General features: G+C 41.2%; 1 protein-coding gene across 1 annotated transcript; it reads right to left on the bottom strand.

The window, feature by feature from the left end:
* Positions 1–2,314: 2,314 nt before the first annotated feature.
* On the bottom strand, positions 2,315–12,383 carry senp2 (SUMO specific peptidase 2). Its single transcript, XM_017703668.2, has 17 exons — positions 12,043–12,383; positions 11,434–11,489; positions 9,737–9,849; positions 9,555–9,639; positions 9,325–9,412; positions 8,843–8,993; positions 8,158–8,264; positions 7,876–7,949; positions 7,713–7,770; positions 7,530–7,611; positions 7,238–7,390; positions 6,989–7,120; positions 5,967–6,173; positions 5,598–5,677; positions 5,409–5,493; positions 4,882–4,977; positions 2,315–4,216 (listed from the first exon to the last, which is right to left on the bottom strand). The coding sequence occupies exons 1-17, from the start codon at positions 12,219–12,221 to the stop codon at positions 4,151–4,153; spliced, it is 1,812 nt and encodes a 603-aa protein (XP_017559157.1). The 5' UTR covers positions 12,222–12,383; the 3' UTR covers positions 2,315–4,150.
* Between the last annotated feature and the right edge of the window lie 513 nt (positions 12,384–12,896).

Genomic DNA, 12,896 nt, shown 5'->3' with positions numbered 1-12,896 from the left:
GTTCAGCTCACACAGCCCTCAGCTGGAGCTCTGACTGTGGATCAGTTCTAGTTTGGAGGACTGAACTCCTCTTTATCTAGAACACCAAGGCGAGAACCACAGCACTACAAAAGATATGTGGTTAACTAAACTCCCCAAAAAGAGAAAAGTGGACGAGTTTAGGTCTTTGCCTTTCTTTAGGTTTGCAGTCTCTCCAACTGTCTTAAACTATGGCCCAGGTGAGGAGAAAGTCACTATAGTCACTACAACAGAGCACTGAGAGCACCAGGACGGAACCCAGTACAGCACCTTTGATATTTCTGCAGTTCGCACTTTGTAAACACCTCACAAAAGTGATGTAGGAAGCTGATGCTAACGTTATTAGCATGCATGCTAGCAGTTAGAGATCGTTCCTGTTGATTCTCCTCATTAGCGAGGAAAACACTGGCAGTTCGGCCGTTCTGAGGCGTGTAGACGGAGCTCTGAGCTGACCTGGTCTGCTGAAGACTCACTGCTTCTGTTTTGTTCTTGTAGCTTTACATTTTCACACTGTTCACTAAAATAACAGCAGCACTTCGATTCAGAACAATGTCTGACCAGCCTACCGGCCTGTGGAGCCGCTCTTCTTCCTCCATTTGGCGTCGCTCTCCTTCTAACGCGACACCTCATTGGCTGGTCTGTTAACATGTCATTGGCTGATTGGTCCGTTATTACCACAGACTCGTGGCCGTGCAAGAGGTGCCGTTTAAACTCGTCCAACTCGAGTTTATAGCTCGTAAAAACAGAACCGCGGCGCTGAAATGTTTGATGCTGTTCTGTGTTTGGAAAATGAATTCTTTAATATGTAGAATGTTTAAGCGGTTATAAGCTTTGAACGCCCTCTAGCGTTTGAGAAAGCCGAAGACATTACAGGCTGTAACTCTCCCCTCTACAAGTTCTCTGCTGCCCTTGGCTGCTTTGGAGAAAGACCTGCCGTCCAGAACTGGAAACGAGTGGCCCCTGTCGTCCCTCTCAAGGCGGCCACGGACCACGAGCTGCTGTGGGGAAGCAGCAGCGCCAGAGGGGGATTTTAATTAGAGATACACTCGTTTAATAACTGGACAGTCCTGACCGACAGTCCTTAGCAGTGGACACCCAGCAGAAGATGGACGGTTGCAGTAAAACACACCCAGTAGAGGTTTAAGGTTCTAGCTTTAATCAGTGAAACAGGCCACGCGTTTGTGCGCTGACCAAGTGAATTTGGAGAAACGCACAAGGCTCTCAAATCCCGGAGTTTGACCTGAGTTTGTTTTTCTGAAGTTAAACAGTTTTACTGTTTTCCATACTTGTGTTTACCAAGACAAACGTTCCACACCACGCTGCTGTTCTGGGACACAGGGATGAGGAAGAAGCCATTCCTTCCACAGTCCAGCACAAATGGATCAATGAAACCTGCTGATTTCCTGCTGATCTCATTCTCTCTCTCTCTCTCCCTCTCCCTCTCTCTCTCCCTCTCTCTCTCTCTGGCTTTCTCTCGCTCTCTCTCGCACTTTATGGAGCTGTTTTGTTGTTGTTGTTTTATTAAATTATTATTGTTATTCTAATAAAACATTGGGCTGATGGTGCGATACTGATTTAGATGACCGCATTACTGTGATTGACACTTTGTTATACACTTATCTACACAAATCACACCACAACACTTTGACTTGAGATAACTGAGTTTGAAACTGTGCTCATTTCTTAACTCAAGACTTTAGGATGGACAACTGCAGTATTTTTCTTGACAATTATTACATTATTTTCAGAGACTGTATCTCTGCTACTACATTTATGAGACCTGGTATGACATCTGGTGGTGCAAGATGGTCATTACATCTAATGTTTCCTTTGTGTTAAAGGGGAATTCCACCGATTTTTCAAAATTTTAAACATAGTGGTCCTGGTGTAATATGCTAAATTGCCCCTAGGTGTGAGTGTGGGTGTAAATGTATCTTTGTCTGTCTGCCTTGCGATGAACTGGTGACCTGTCCAGGGTGTCTCCTGCCTTTCACCCAATGACTGCTGGGATAGGCTCCAGCTCCCCAGCTTTTAGAGGTGTTGAACTGGATGAATTGGCTTTGGATGTCTAGTCCTTAAAACAACCGTTGTGAATAATTCAGCTTTTCATGGAAAAATCTATGCAGATTTTTATTAAATCAGTAGAATTCTCTTTAGTAGCAAGTACAGGTGGGTGATCTGGCTAAAAAAAAAAAACTACCACAATAACAAATTATATTGCCCGACCCTTTTATCATGTAACTGATCACTCATGGCAGGTTGTAAATTTGAACCACATCAAAAGACAAGGCAGAAATATGTTCCCCAGTTCTTTATTACTTAAAAAAATAACCAACAATCTGCATGAAAGACAAATATGTCAGCACATATACAGTAGGCATCAAAATCTCCTTAGTCTTCTGTAGTAACACACACTTCAACTTATGCTCATACTCTCACTCTCCTCATACTCTCACTCTCCTCATACTCTCACTCTCACTCTCCTCATACTCATACTCTCACTCTCCTCATACTCATACTCTCACTCTCCTCATACTCTCACTCTCACTCTCCTCATACTCATACTCTCACTCTCCTCACGCTCACAAATAATCACAAAATATGAACAGGTTTTAGATAATGCAATACTCAAGCTCATCCAAAACTAGAAGAGCAACTTGTATAAATAATGAACTTTCGCTGACTTCAGTTTACAATTCCAATGGAAGGAGCAAGAAGGAGAATTTTTCATTAAAACCTGATGAAACATTAGGACTATGCATATTACGCAAAGGTAACAGGTATGGAATGTTGAATTCTGCTGAGAACTGAAGGTTCAAGGGTGGTTGTGTGAATATTTGACCTTAACCCTAGATGTAGGGTTACTATACTTCAGCAAACAACCACAAAATCAATGACAAGCCAAAAATATGCCACACTAATGCAAATGACAGGCAAAAGATGAAAATGCTACTTTCTGCTCCTTTTAAAAAGGTCTTTCCTTGCTTGTGTGCTTCCAAAAGAGCACATACGAAAGGCAGTTGAATGACCATTTGGCGTGAGTTACTGTTCGTAGCTTTCAGTCGTTTAAAAAACAAAAACAAAACAAGAAAAACAAAAACACACTTGTTTCTTGTATTATGAATACAGCATGTTATAATCAAAGAGGACTTCAAATGAAAGATGTAAGAATCCCTCTCCTTTATCATCACACTTATCATACAAACCTATAATATAATACAGACCTGTGTTCCTCAGCTGAGGCAAACATGCACACAGAATGTCTCCAGTTCCATTTAAGCAGTGTTTGAAACTGTTCTAATTAGTACTGAAGAGTAAAAAGAAGGACAAAAGGTTGTATGAAGGCACTTGGGGCTGGGTCTTTGTATTTACACGTGAGGACAAAACCAGTCCGCTGAATAAATACTGTTGCTTTCACTGCAATATGCAGCTCAAGTACCATAGTTCTCATATACATTCACTTCTGCCTTTGCTTACGATTGCTGTCTGCGATTAACAGTCCAAAGTATGTTTCACATCCAGCTGAATTAAGACTCACTCACTCCGGTAGCAATAAATAGTTAATCTTTTTCTCATTCAGACATGGCAGCCAGTGTGTAAAGATACTGTACATCCATTCCGTTCAGTCTACACGGCCTGTCATACTGGAAAAAGAACTGTGCGAATTCTGTATCCCCATGCAAATATTAAAAAGACCATCTTACACTCAACACTGCTTTCAAATCCTCCAACATTAGCTCTCCTAGAATCAAGAGAGCCAATCAGAAATGGCCTTGCGACTACACAGGCTAATCCTGAGGTGGGACAATTCTAGGAATGATGAGGTGCTTTTTCATCAAAGCTGCCAAAAAAACAAAAAAAAAACCAAAACTCCACTGATTTTGCCTCTACATGCTCCAGTCCAGTGCCATACTGTCTGATCTAATCCATCAGCACTTTCTGCCAACAGATGCCAGTGACAACAAAAAATAGCACACCATTGTGTGTTATCAGGCTGATTGGAAAGTGTACGACGAGCGACACAATACTAGAACGAAAGCAAACATCTGTTCTAAATCTCTGCAGATAAACGTGGAGGATGAACGTTTTGTGGTCCTGGGCTTTGGTCAAGTTCAGCCTGTTTGTCACACACCTACTGCAGCATCTTCTGCTTCAGAATCTCCCAGATCATCGCCTTGCGGAAATACGGCATGTGACACTGCAGAGAATCAGAGATAGGATAAAGAATATTTAGTATAAACCAGAATAAACTACTAACGTAACTATATTATGAAAAAAGAAACAAAGAAAGCTTAATTTCCTTTTCAAAACAGAACTATATGAAACACTGAAGTAGTATGCAAAACAAACAATGTTAAAGCTTTAAAATGTACAATTTACTCCACAATCTTATAAAGCCCCAAAAAGGACCTTTTGAATTGTTAATGTCACCAGCGCATTTACATGTATCCACCTATTCAGCCCACCAACCAGGCATAAACAGACAAAAAACCTGAACTGACCAATGAAGCCTATGGCCAAAATTAAGAATTTGTAGAAACGTGTTTATCACAGAAGCCTGTATTTAAACAACAAATATTATGCTGTACTTCACTGATTCTACGTGCAAAATTTCGCTGTCTAACTAGGCCCAGTCTGAAAGCAGTGATGCTCATTTTATACACTATAGTCAACCAAAGAGAAGTTCTAACGTGATCCCGCTGTCTCACTTCCACCTCTAACAACAGCCATTACACAATGTGCATTTGGTACTGGGCTTGTTAAATTCACTGTGCTATAACAGAGCTCGAGCCGAAAACCATGGCTGTGCTGTTGAACACTGCGTTTTACAGTTAAAGTTACTCTCTGCTGCATGTGTGTTACCTGTCTGAAGGTAAAGGGGTGTCCACGGGCGATGTAGTCAGCATACTTGCATACAAACACACCACAGTCGCTCCCATTCTTCTGCTGAGGAACCTCCTAAAAATGGATAATTTTTTTGTTCAGAATTACCATTACATACCAGCAAGGACTGCATGAACAGGTCCCTATTTCAAAAATGTTAAGAAAATTCTCAAAACAAGATGAAGGAAAACAGGTGCTTCTAGTAAAAGTGAGTTGCTATCAAAATATAAAAAAGTTATCAGTAAAAAGGTGCAATACTGTGGATCAATACTAGGTGGATTGACCACTATCCTCAACAAAAAATGTCTGGTTTAAGAACATAACATTTCAGCTCACATGCATGGCCTTCATTAGAGGTCATATGGACTGAAATGCCATATTTGGTTTTAAACAAAAAAAAAAAAAAAAAAAAAATTACCCCATTGCTTTGGATAGAGTGAGTGTTGCACCTATTTACTGACCAGAAAACTCTCAGTCACTCAATCCAGGTTTGTGCTCAAGCTTACAGTGGCACGCATGCTGGTCACTGTCCACTTTAAGACTTCCAGGTCTTTGCCTTTCTTGACCTTGTACTCCTCTTTCAGATACATCCTACAAAAGAGAAAAGCAAACAGTTAGCATCGTGTGTGACTCCAGTAACCAGTGCCAGAATGATGGACTGTTTGTTCCTGTAGCAGCACAGCCAGTACACTCACAGGATCAGGTTGCAGATGTCACCATGCCGTTGGCCCATGGAGTCATATGACCTCACAGACTTAGTTCTGAAGTCAACAGCCTACAAGAGAGAGAATGAACCAGAAGCTTTTAGTGTCAAACCTACATCACTCAGTGCATCCTAAACAGATTATAACAAGACAGATAGAGTCAAAATCTAGTAGGAGTGTCATTTGTGCTACATTCAAAATCAGTATGTAAATTTTTCACTCTAAACACTGACACTGGTTTTCATGCAAAACTTTTTCAAATGCAAAATTTTAAGAAAAAGGTTAAACATAATCCTACCAAAGCAAGCTGTTAATACAGAGTGTTTACAGCACAGGGCAGTGATGTTATAGTTTACTTACTATAAGAGACCAGTGGACGCCTAGGTGGAGAGGTATGAGGATGATGTCATGCAGAAAGAGGTCAACAGCTTTGGTCCACCGGCGGACAGCAGCATGTCCGCCCCCATGAAGCTTGGGGAAGAAGAACGTGCTGAAGCAGTACACCTTTATACCACCTGCCTCTTGCTCACTGCGTGCCATCACCAGGTTTAGGTAGAAATTTATCACCTTACAGAGGGAAAGAAGGGAGACGATTTGGTGCATTCCCACACAACTCAAGCAAAGAATGATTACAACTGAACCTGTGCAGTGGAGATCACTGCTCCACATTATACATCACTGCCATGTGTTTCTGAAACACTAACTTTATAGAATAAGCAGAAAAATTTTCTTAATGTTTTTGTTAATATGACTAAACTTCATTTCAAGAAACAGTAAGCATACAAGATTAGATCATTTGCACAATATATACTGTGTGAGTGTGAAAAAGAAAAAAAAATTATATTTTTATATATATATATATATATATATATATATATATATATATATATATATATATATATATATACACACACACACACACACACACACATACATGCATACATACACACACACACACACACACACACACACACACACACATACATGCATACATACACACACACACACACACACACACACACACACAGTTAATTCCAATTCTACACTTAATAAATATTATATAAATGCTATAGTATCAGCACTGGCAGATACTCAGGCAAAATATCATATATTGGAATCGATCCACAATTTCCACATCCATGCATCTCGCAATTAAATCTTGTGAAAATTCAAAAAGATTTGGAAGGCAAATCTTAATATATTTCCTCTTACATTAGATCAGAGATACTTAAATCCAATCATACTCAAGTTGTACAATAGGTACTAGTTTTTTTCAACTTCACAATTCGGTGTGACGACTGCCTAACCCAGAAACAGATTCAGATTGAAGTCCAGATTTGAGCACCTTTGTATTACAAGAGGACTGTACTTGTATATGGTACCTCATCATTGAGCCAGCTGCCCTCCTGTAGTGTTGCCAGATCTCGCTGTGTGATGCGCAGTTTGAAAGCACTACTCAAGACCAGGTTCGGATCTCTCTGTGCAAGAGCAGCGCTCACCTCGTGCTGCATCTCCTGAAATATATAAGACACACGATATGGTAGTAATTATTTGCCCAAATGTAAGAGACAATATTGAACAGCTCACAACTATCAAATAATTAGGAGGCACAGTAGTTTAGGTTAGTTAACCTTTGTTAGTCTGGGGAACTCCTCATCACAGCGCCTCCCTGTGTCAAGGATGGGTTCATGTGTTTGCGCAGCTGTCTGGGACACTGAAACGGTCTCTCTCTCCTTCAGATTCAACCGGGTCTCTACCTCTACAGAGAGATCCACATCCACTGGCTGGAGACAGAGAGAGAAACAAAGTCAAAGAGGTATAGATATGTCAATGTAAAGCACTCTGTGTGGAAATTTCCAACGAAGAAAGCATTACTCAGTCTTTAAAGCTTACAGTGTAGTATTAGAGTGCAACATTCCTTACCACCGTTTTCTTGGAAGATAGATCATCTGGTTTCTTGTCTCTGACACCGCTGACCGGTGCACTGCAAGCAACATCAACCAACCTGCAACAGAAGGTCAACCATATAGCACATATTAGAAGATGGGAGAAGAACCACAAATATGGAAGAAGGCTTATGGAGACAGCACAAAAAATTCAAATTACCTATCCTTTGTGCAATTTACTGAAGTTGAACCCCTCCATACTGACACACTGGGATTGACTACAGAGGAAAAGAAACCATTTAAAAGGCAATATGAGCCAATTCTCAAGTATCACTCAATAGACTGTGTATGTGTGAAAGAGAAACAGACACAGGTGAGCTCACCTCTAATCGGAGCAGGTTTACTGATCTCGGCGGTATGGTTAAAGGACTTATGCCCATCCAAGGAAAAAGATGTGCTAAAAGAATAAAAAATAAATAATTTAAAAATAAATAAATAAATAAATAAATAATACTTAGCTTATAAATAACCATGCACACTCAAGTGCTAATGTTTCAAATACAATTAGCTAATAAAGAGAATAACATTATCTTTAGGGGTCACAAACCTTACAAAAAATAGACACATAATATAAAAGAAAACCAAATTACTGAATATGTTCCTACTTTGGCGGTTTTACCCGTCCAAATGGTAGTGGTTTATTCTTTGAGTATTTTTCCGAGACCATCTCCACCAGCTTCCTGTAGTGTTCTCGGTCACTTTCCTTCAGCGCCTTAATTACAACACAAACCAAAAATATGTGTTAGCACTTAAAAGAATTGTTAAACGAAGAACCAAACGTAATCCAGAGGGTGTCACACAAAGAAGGAATTCTAAGTTTAGCCAGATACGATAATCCCACAACAGGGAAATTCACAGAACAAAGTGTTAGGCCAAAGTCAAGCCTGTCCAATAGGAAAAGAGCTGAGGAACACTCCTACTGCAGAGTCCTCATCTTTGGGCTCAAGTTATCTATGTTACTGAGGAATTCTGCTTTGTGAAATACCCTACTGCTCATGCAGACTTGATACTGGTTGAGAAGACAAAATGAATTAATATTAACTAAAAATTAGCAAAATGTCTGTATGTAACCGCAGACAGCTATTTCATTGAGTTGAATTTCACCTGCCCCACAGAAACCAACTCCTCTTCAGGTGCACACACAAGGATGCCAGATTACATTCTAATGTAATCTGTAGTGTCCATCTGTTAGAGTATTGTTTTTCTCTTCTTTTCTTTAACAAAAGCATTCCCTTAAGATAAAAATGAGAAAATCAGACACCTAGGTGTCAGGTGCTGTGTGTGCCCTACCTCCTCCACTGCAAGGCATGGCTTGTGAGTGCGGCTGGGAGGCTCCATTTCAGGCAGCCCCAGTCCAGTACGAGAAGGCAGCAGGTGCAGTGACCTCCTGTGTGGCCACTCTCTTTGTTTATCTTGGTTTCCCATATATAGGATTGCTCCACTGATATACAAGAGGAAGGTCAAATCATTATAGTGCATCAGTTTTGTTGTACAGGATCCTCTGGTGACACAATGACATGTTCCCTGGCCTTAACCCTTGTGTGGTGTAGATGTGTTTGTTACTCAGTTGGTCTGGTGGACCCATCACTTAAGTGTTTGTTGAAATCAATACAGCCATAACAAATTATGAAAAAATAGCAGATGCAAAGGCCAAGGAACGTGAGGTTGAAATAAAAATCACATTCATTTTTTTGGGGTAAACATTGAAAACACCAATAACACAAGACATCAACACCACACAAGGGTTAACTGAAAATATCATCAGTACTCACTCAGGTTTCTTTATGCTTGACTGTGCATTCTGGTAGAAGTTCGACACAGTCCTCTCTTTACAGGTAAACCCGATTTCTTTCTGTTTTTCTGAAGAAGTAGACATAAAAAGACAAAATCACTGGGGACCCTTCTCTATTGACCTACTCAACCAGCAGAAAAAAAATAAAAATAAAAAAATGCACAAGCCTGTAATATGAAACTCATGATGTGGCCATTAAATGACACTTACCCATTTTAACATCACCACTGATCATCCACTTATTTAGGCTGTTGCTGTGAATTTCATCAATTCCCATAAGAGCAATATGTCCAACCTGTGTTAAGGGTGCAAAGCACAATGTAAGAAACATAGTACTTGTGCAAAACTTTTATATTTTTTGACAGGTTCGATCAAGCTTTAAGGTGCAGAACCTGTGTTCCTCTATGCTCCTTGTCATTTGCATAATGGCACTTCTTGTGCTGTCGCAGCCGAAGCAACCCTGCAATCCCTGCAAAAGTCTTCTTGACCACTTGTACAATCACATCTGCAGAGACACACAATCAGGAATCATAATTGACAATCTTTTAAAATGTTATGCAACTTGCGCTTGTATCTCAATCCAGTCCTATGGAACAGCAGCCCATATTTTTGTTTCTGTCCCATTTCCTGACACAAATAGACCAGATAACCAGCGGCTTTCACCAAAATGGATCCCTACCTCATTAGTATTTTGCTATATAGGGGTGAACTATTTGCTTACTATTTGCTAAATAATAGTAAATCTGGATGAAACAATAAATTAAATTAAACAGCTTCCTATTATCAATCATCAGTATTCAACAGCCACGCAAACAAACCAACATTAGCTGCTTGGGCGAGCCTGAAGCTGGTTGCCGATTCATATCCTTAAACATGGATGTACCTTTTTGAAAAGTGCAGGGAAAGAGGTCCAGCAGGAAAAAGGTGATAAAACTTGATAAGACTACATGTAATTCTTGGCCCATAATTACAGTACGTCTGCCACCCGAACCAAGCCTGATGGGGGCCCATAACAATACTGGGACAATTTTTCATGTACAACACAGGGTTTGGGTCCAACTAATTTCTCTTTGCTTGCCAGTGAGTGAATATAGTGGATTTATTTTAATCCAAAAGAATGTGTGAACTTCATGAACTCACGTGTATTTTCTCTCATTCAAAATATTACAGTTCATAGCTGCGTTCGGAATATCTTCAGAGTTTGAGTAATGGATGAAGGTGCCCCTAAATAAACCCAAGTATTAAGTTCAATACATATCAGATGAGGTCATGCTACAGAAGATCGTGTTAGTGGAGAGGTCTCAGAAAATCTTTCCCCTTGCTTGTGAAGTTATCCCAAAGTGTGCTAAGCATTCCTGAAGGTAGCAGCACTAATGACAGTAAATTAATGCAGACCTTTATTTATAAAACAATCAACATTTATATAGTCAATAATGTATGTCAGGAAAAAGAAACAGACATTTTCTCAAAACTATTCAACCCTAGTTCTTAGTATCAAAGCTAGGCACTGTAAAACTATGCCAGCAACAATCCTTCTACACACTGTAAATGGGTTTAGGTTAGGTTCGAATTAGGTTCAACAGGGTCTGGTCGAGTCTCAAAGTCAAGGGTACAGGTCAGATTCGGAGTTTCATATCCATGCAGACCTCTAAACTGCATAACCCTACTGATAACAGTGTGTTTGGTCTATGATGAGCAGCAGCCAGTAAATGTGTTAGGGTCTTTGGCTTGAACTGTACCTAGATGCTGTTTTTCAGTGTTTTGCCAGTCTGCTAAGATAAGCTTTCAACAGCTCAGTGGACTTTGGTACACGCTTCGGTATACGTTCAGCTAATGCAGTGATCATCAGTGTTCATCATAGCACCTTTAAACTCACTCTAGATGTCCATTATGTGGCTTAGGTATGAAAAAGAAAAACGGCCAGTGTGCAAACAGGAGAGGATCTCAGAAAGCCAGTGTTCTAGTATTTGAAAGCTATGATGTGGACTGGCTGAGGGTCCCATAGGACTGGATTAGCAGAGCCCGCACTAGTGAAGCAGAGAGTGACAAAAGGTGCAGCAGTTTGGGTGATGAATGGGTATCTAGATACCTCGTCTTGGTCTTTTGGTCTCCAGGTCCTCAGATACGCCATCAGGAGAGTGTACACTGCAGAAGACAGGACAAGTCATCAACACCTTCAGCTCATAACATTAGATTAACTTATTCAACACATCTAACTGCATGTGCCCCGAAAGGGACGTTTCTTAGCTACTATTCCCGGGTTATTGTGGCTGTTGAATAAGTTCAGCTTACTTTTGTTTAACTTCGCTGCCACTGTCCAGTGTCGCGTCAGTGAGAAACGCCGCGACTGTTGACATAACAGGCTTTTGTCTGTAAGCAGCTCGCTGAGCTGCACCGGCTAGCTGGCCAGGTTGCTTAACCGCTGATTTAAAATGAGCTCATGAATTTAAAACGATTTTTCCACGAAATTATCAACTCATTACATGAACACCTGACAAAACAAGCCAGCCAGTCCGGTGCTACCAGCTAGCCTGACACAAATGACGCTAGCTGGTTAGCTTGTGTTTGCTAACCTAGCTAGCATGTGCGATGAAACCAGTCAGCGCTGGTCAACGTTAGCCAACAGTCCTGCTCGTAAGCTCTGAGGTTTGTGCTAGAAGACCAGTGAGAAAGACAGGCTGCTTAATGGCGCACTCACCTTTGATAGTTTCGCTTGGCAGGCCTGTAGTGCTCCTGCTGTTGGTGCTGTGTTTCGCTGGTGCTGGTTCGCAGTGGCGCTTTCCCGTCCCCGTTACCGTTGGTAGGCCACACCGCCAAACTCTCTCCAGAAAAAGGCACGAAGAGCGACGACAGCCCGTCAACTATCCATTCATACATCACAAACCACCACGAAGAAAAGGACACCCGCTCGCTCGGTAAGGCCAGGACTGTGCTGGGTTCTGCCAACAAGCCAGGTTCAAACACAACGGCGACCGCGAAGCTCCGTCCAGTCCCGTGGATTCGCACTCATCTGCGCGTGATCCCCGCCTCTCCGCGCTCGGCTGCGTCAAACGTCACCGGTCAAAGAGCAACCAGTGGGTTACAGAAATATTTCGAGACCACCCATAAGGTGACGTGGTGATTATGTTTTTTATATGGCGTGGGCACAAACAAATATATTGAGGTCACGAGATACTATATTGAGGTGGCAGGTTACTGTACTGAGACCACTAGTTGCTATTTTGAGCCCTGCTGGTGACCTTATTAAGTTAAGCGATACTTTTTGAATCCCACAAACGGGGAAATTCCACCGCCGTATTTAACCCATGCGTGAAGTGAAACACCACATACATACACACACGCACACACACACACACTCACACACACTAGGGGGCAGTGAGCACACTTGCCCGAAACGGTGGGCAGCCCTATGCACGGCGCCCGGGGAGCAATTGGGGGTTAGGTGTCTTGCTCAGTGGTGGACAGTAACTAAGTAAATGTAATTAGTTTCTGTACCTAAGTATTTTTTGTGTATCTGTACTTAAGTTTTTCCATTTTCCGTATAAAAACGTA

Source organism: Pygocentrus nattereri, chromosome 30 (assembly GCF_015220715.1).
Source record: "Pygocentrus nattereri isolate fPygNat1 chromosome 30, fPygNat1.pri, whole genome shotgun sequence".
Classification (NCBI taxonomy): domain Eukaryota; kingdom Metazoa; phylum Chordata; class Actinopteri; order Characiformes; family Serrasalmidae; genus Pygocentrus; species Pygocentrus nattereri.
This window is presented reverse-complemented; position numbering and strand designations above follow the sequence as displayed.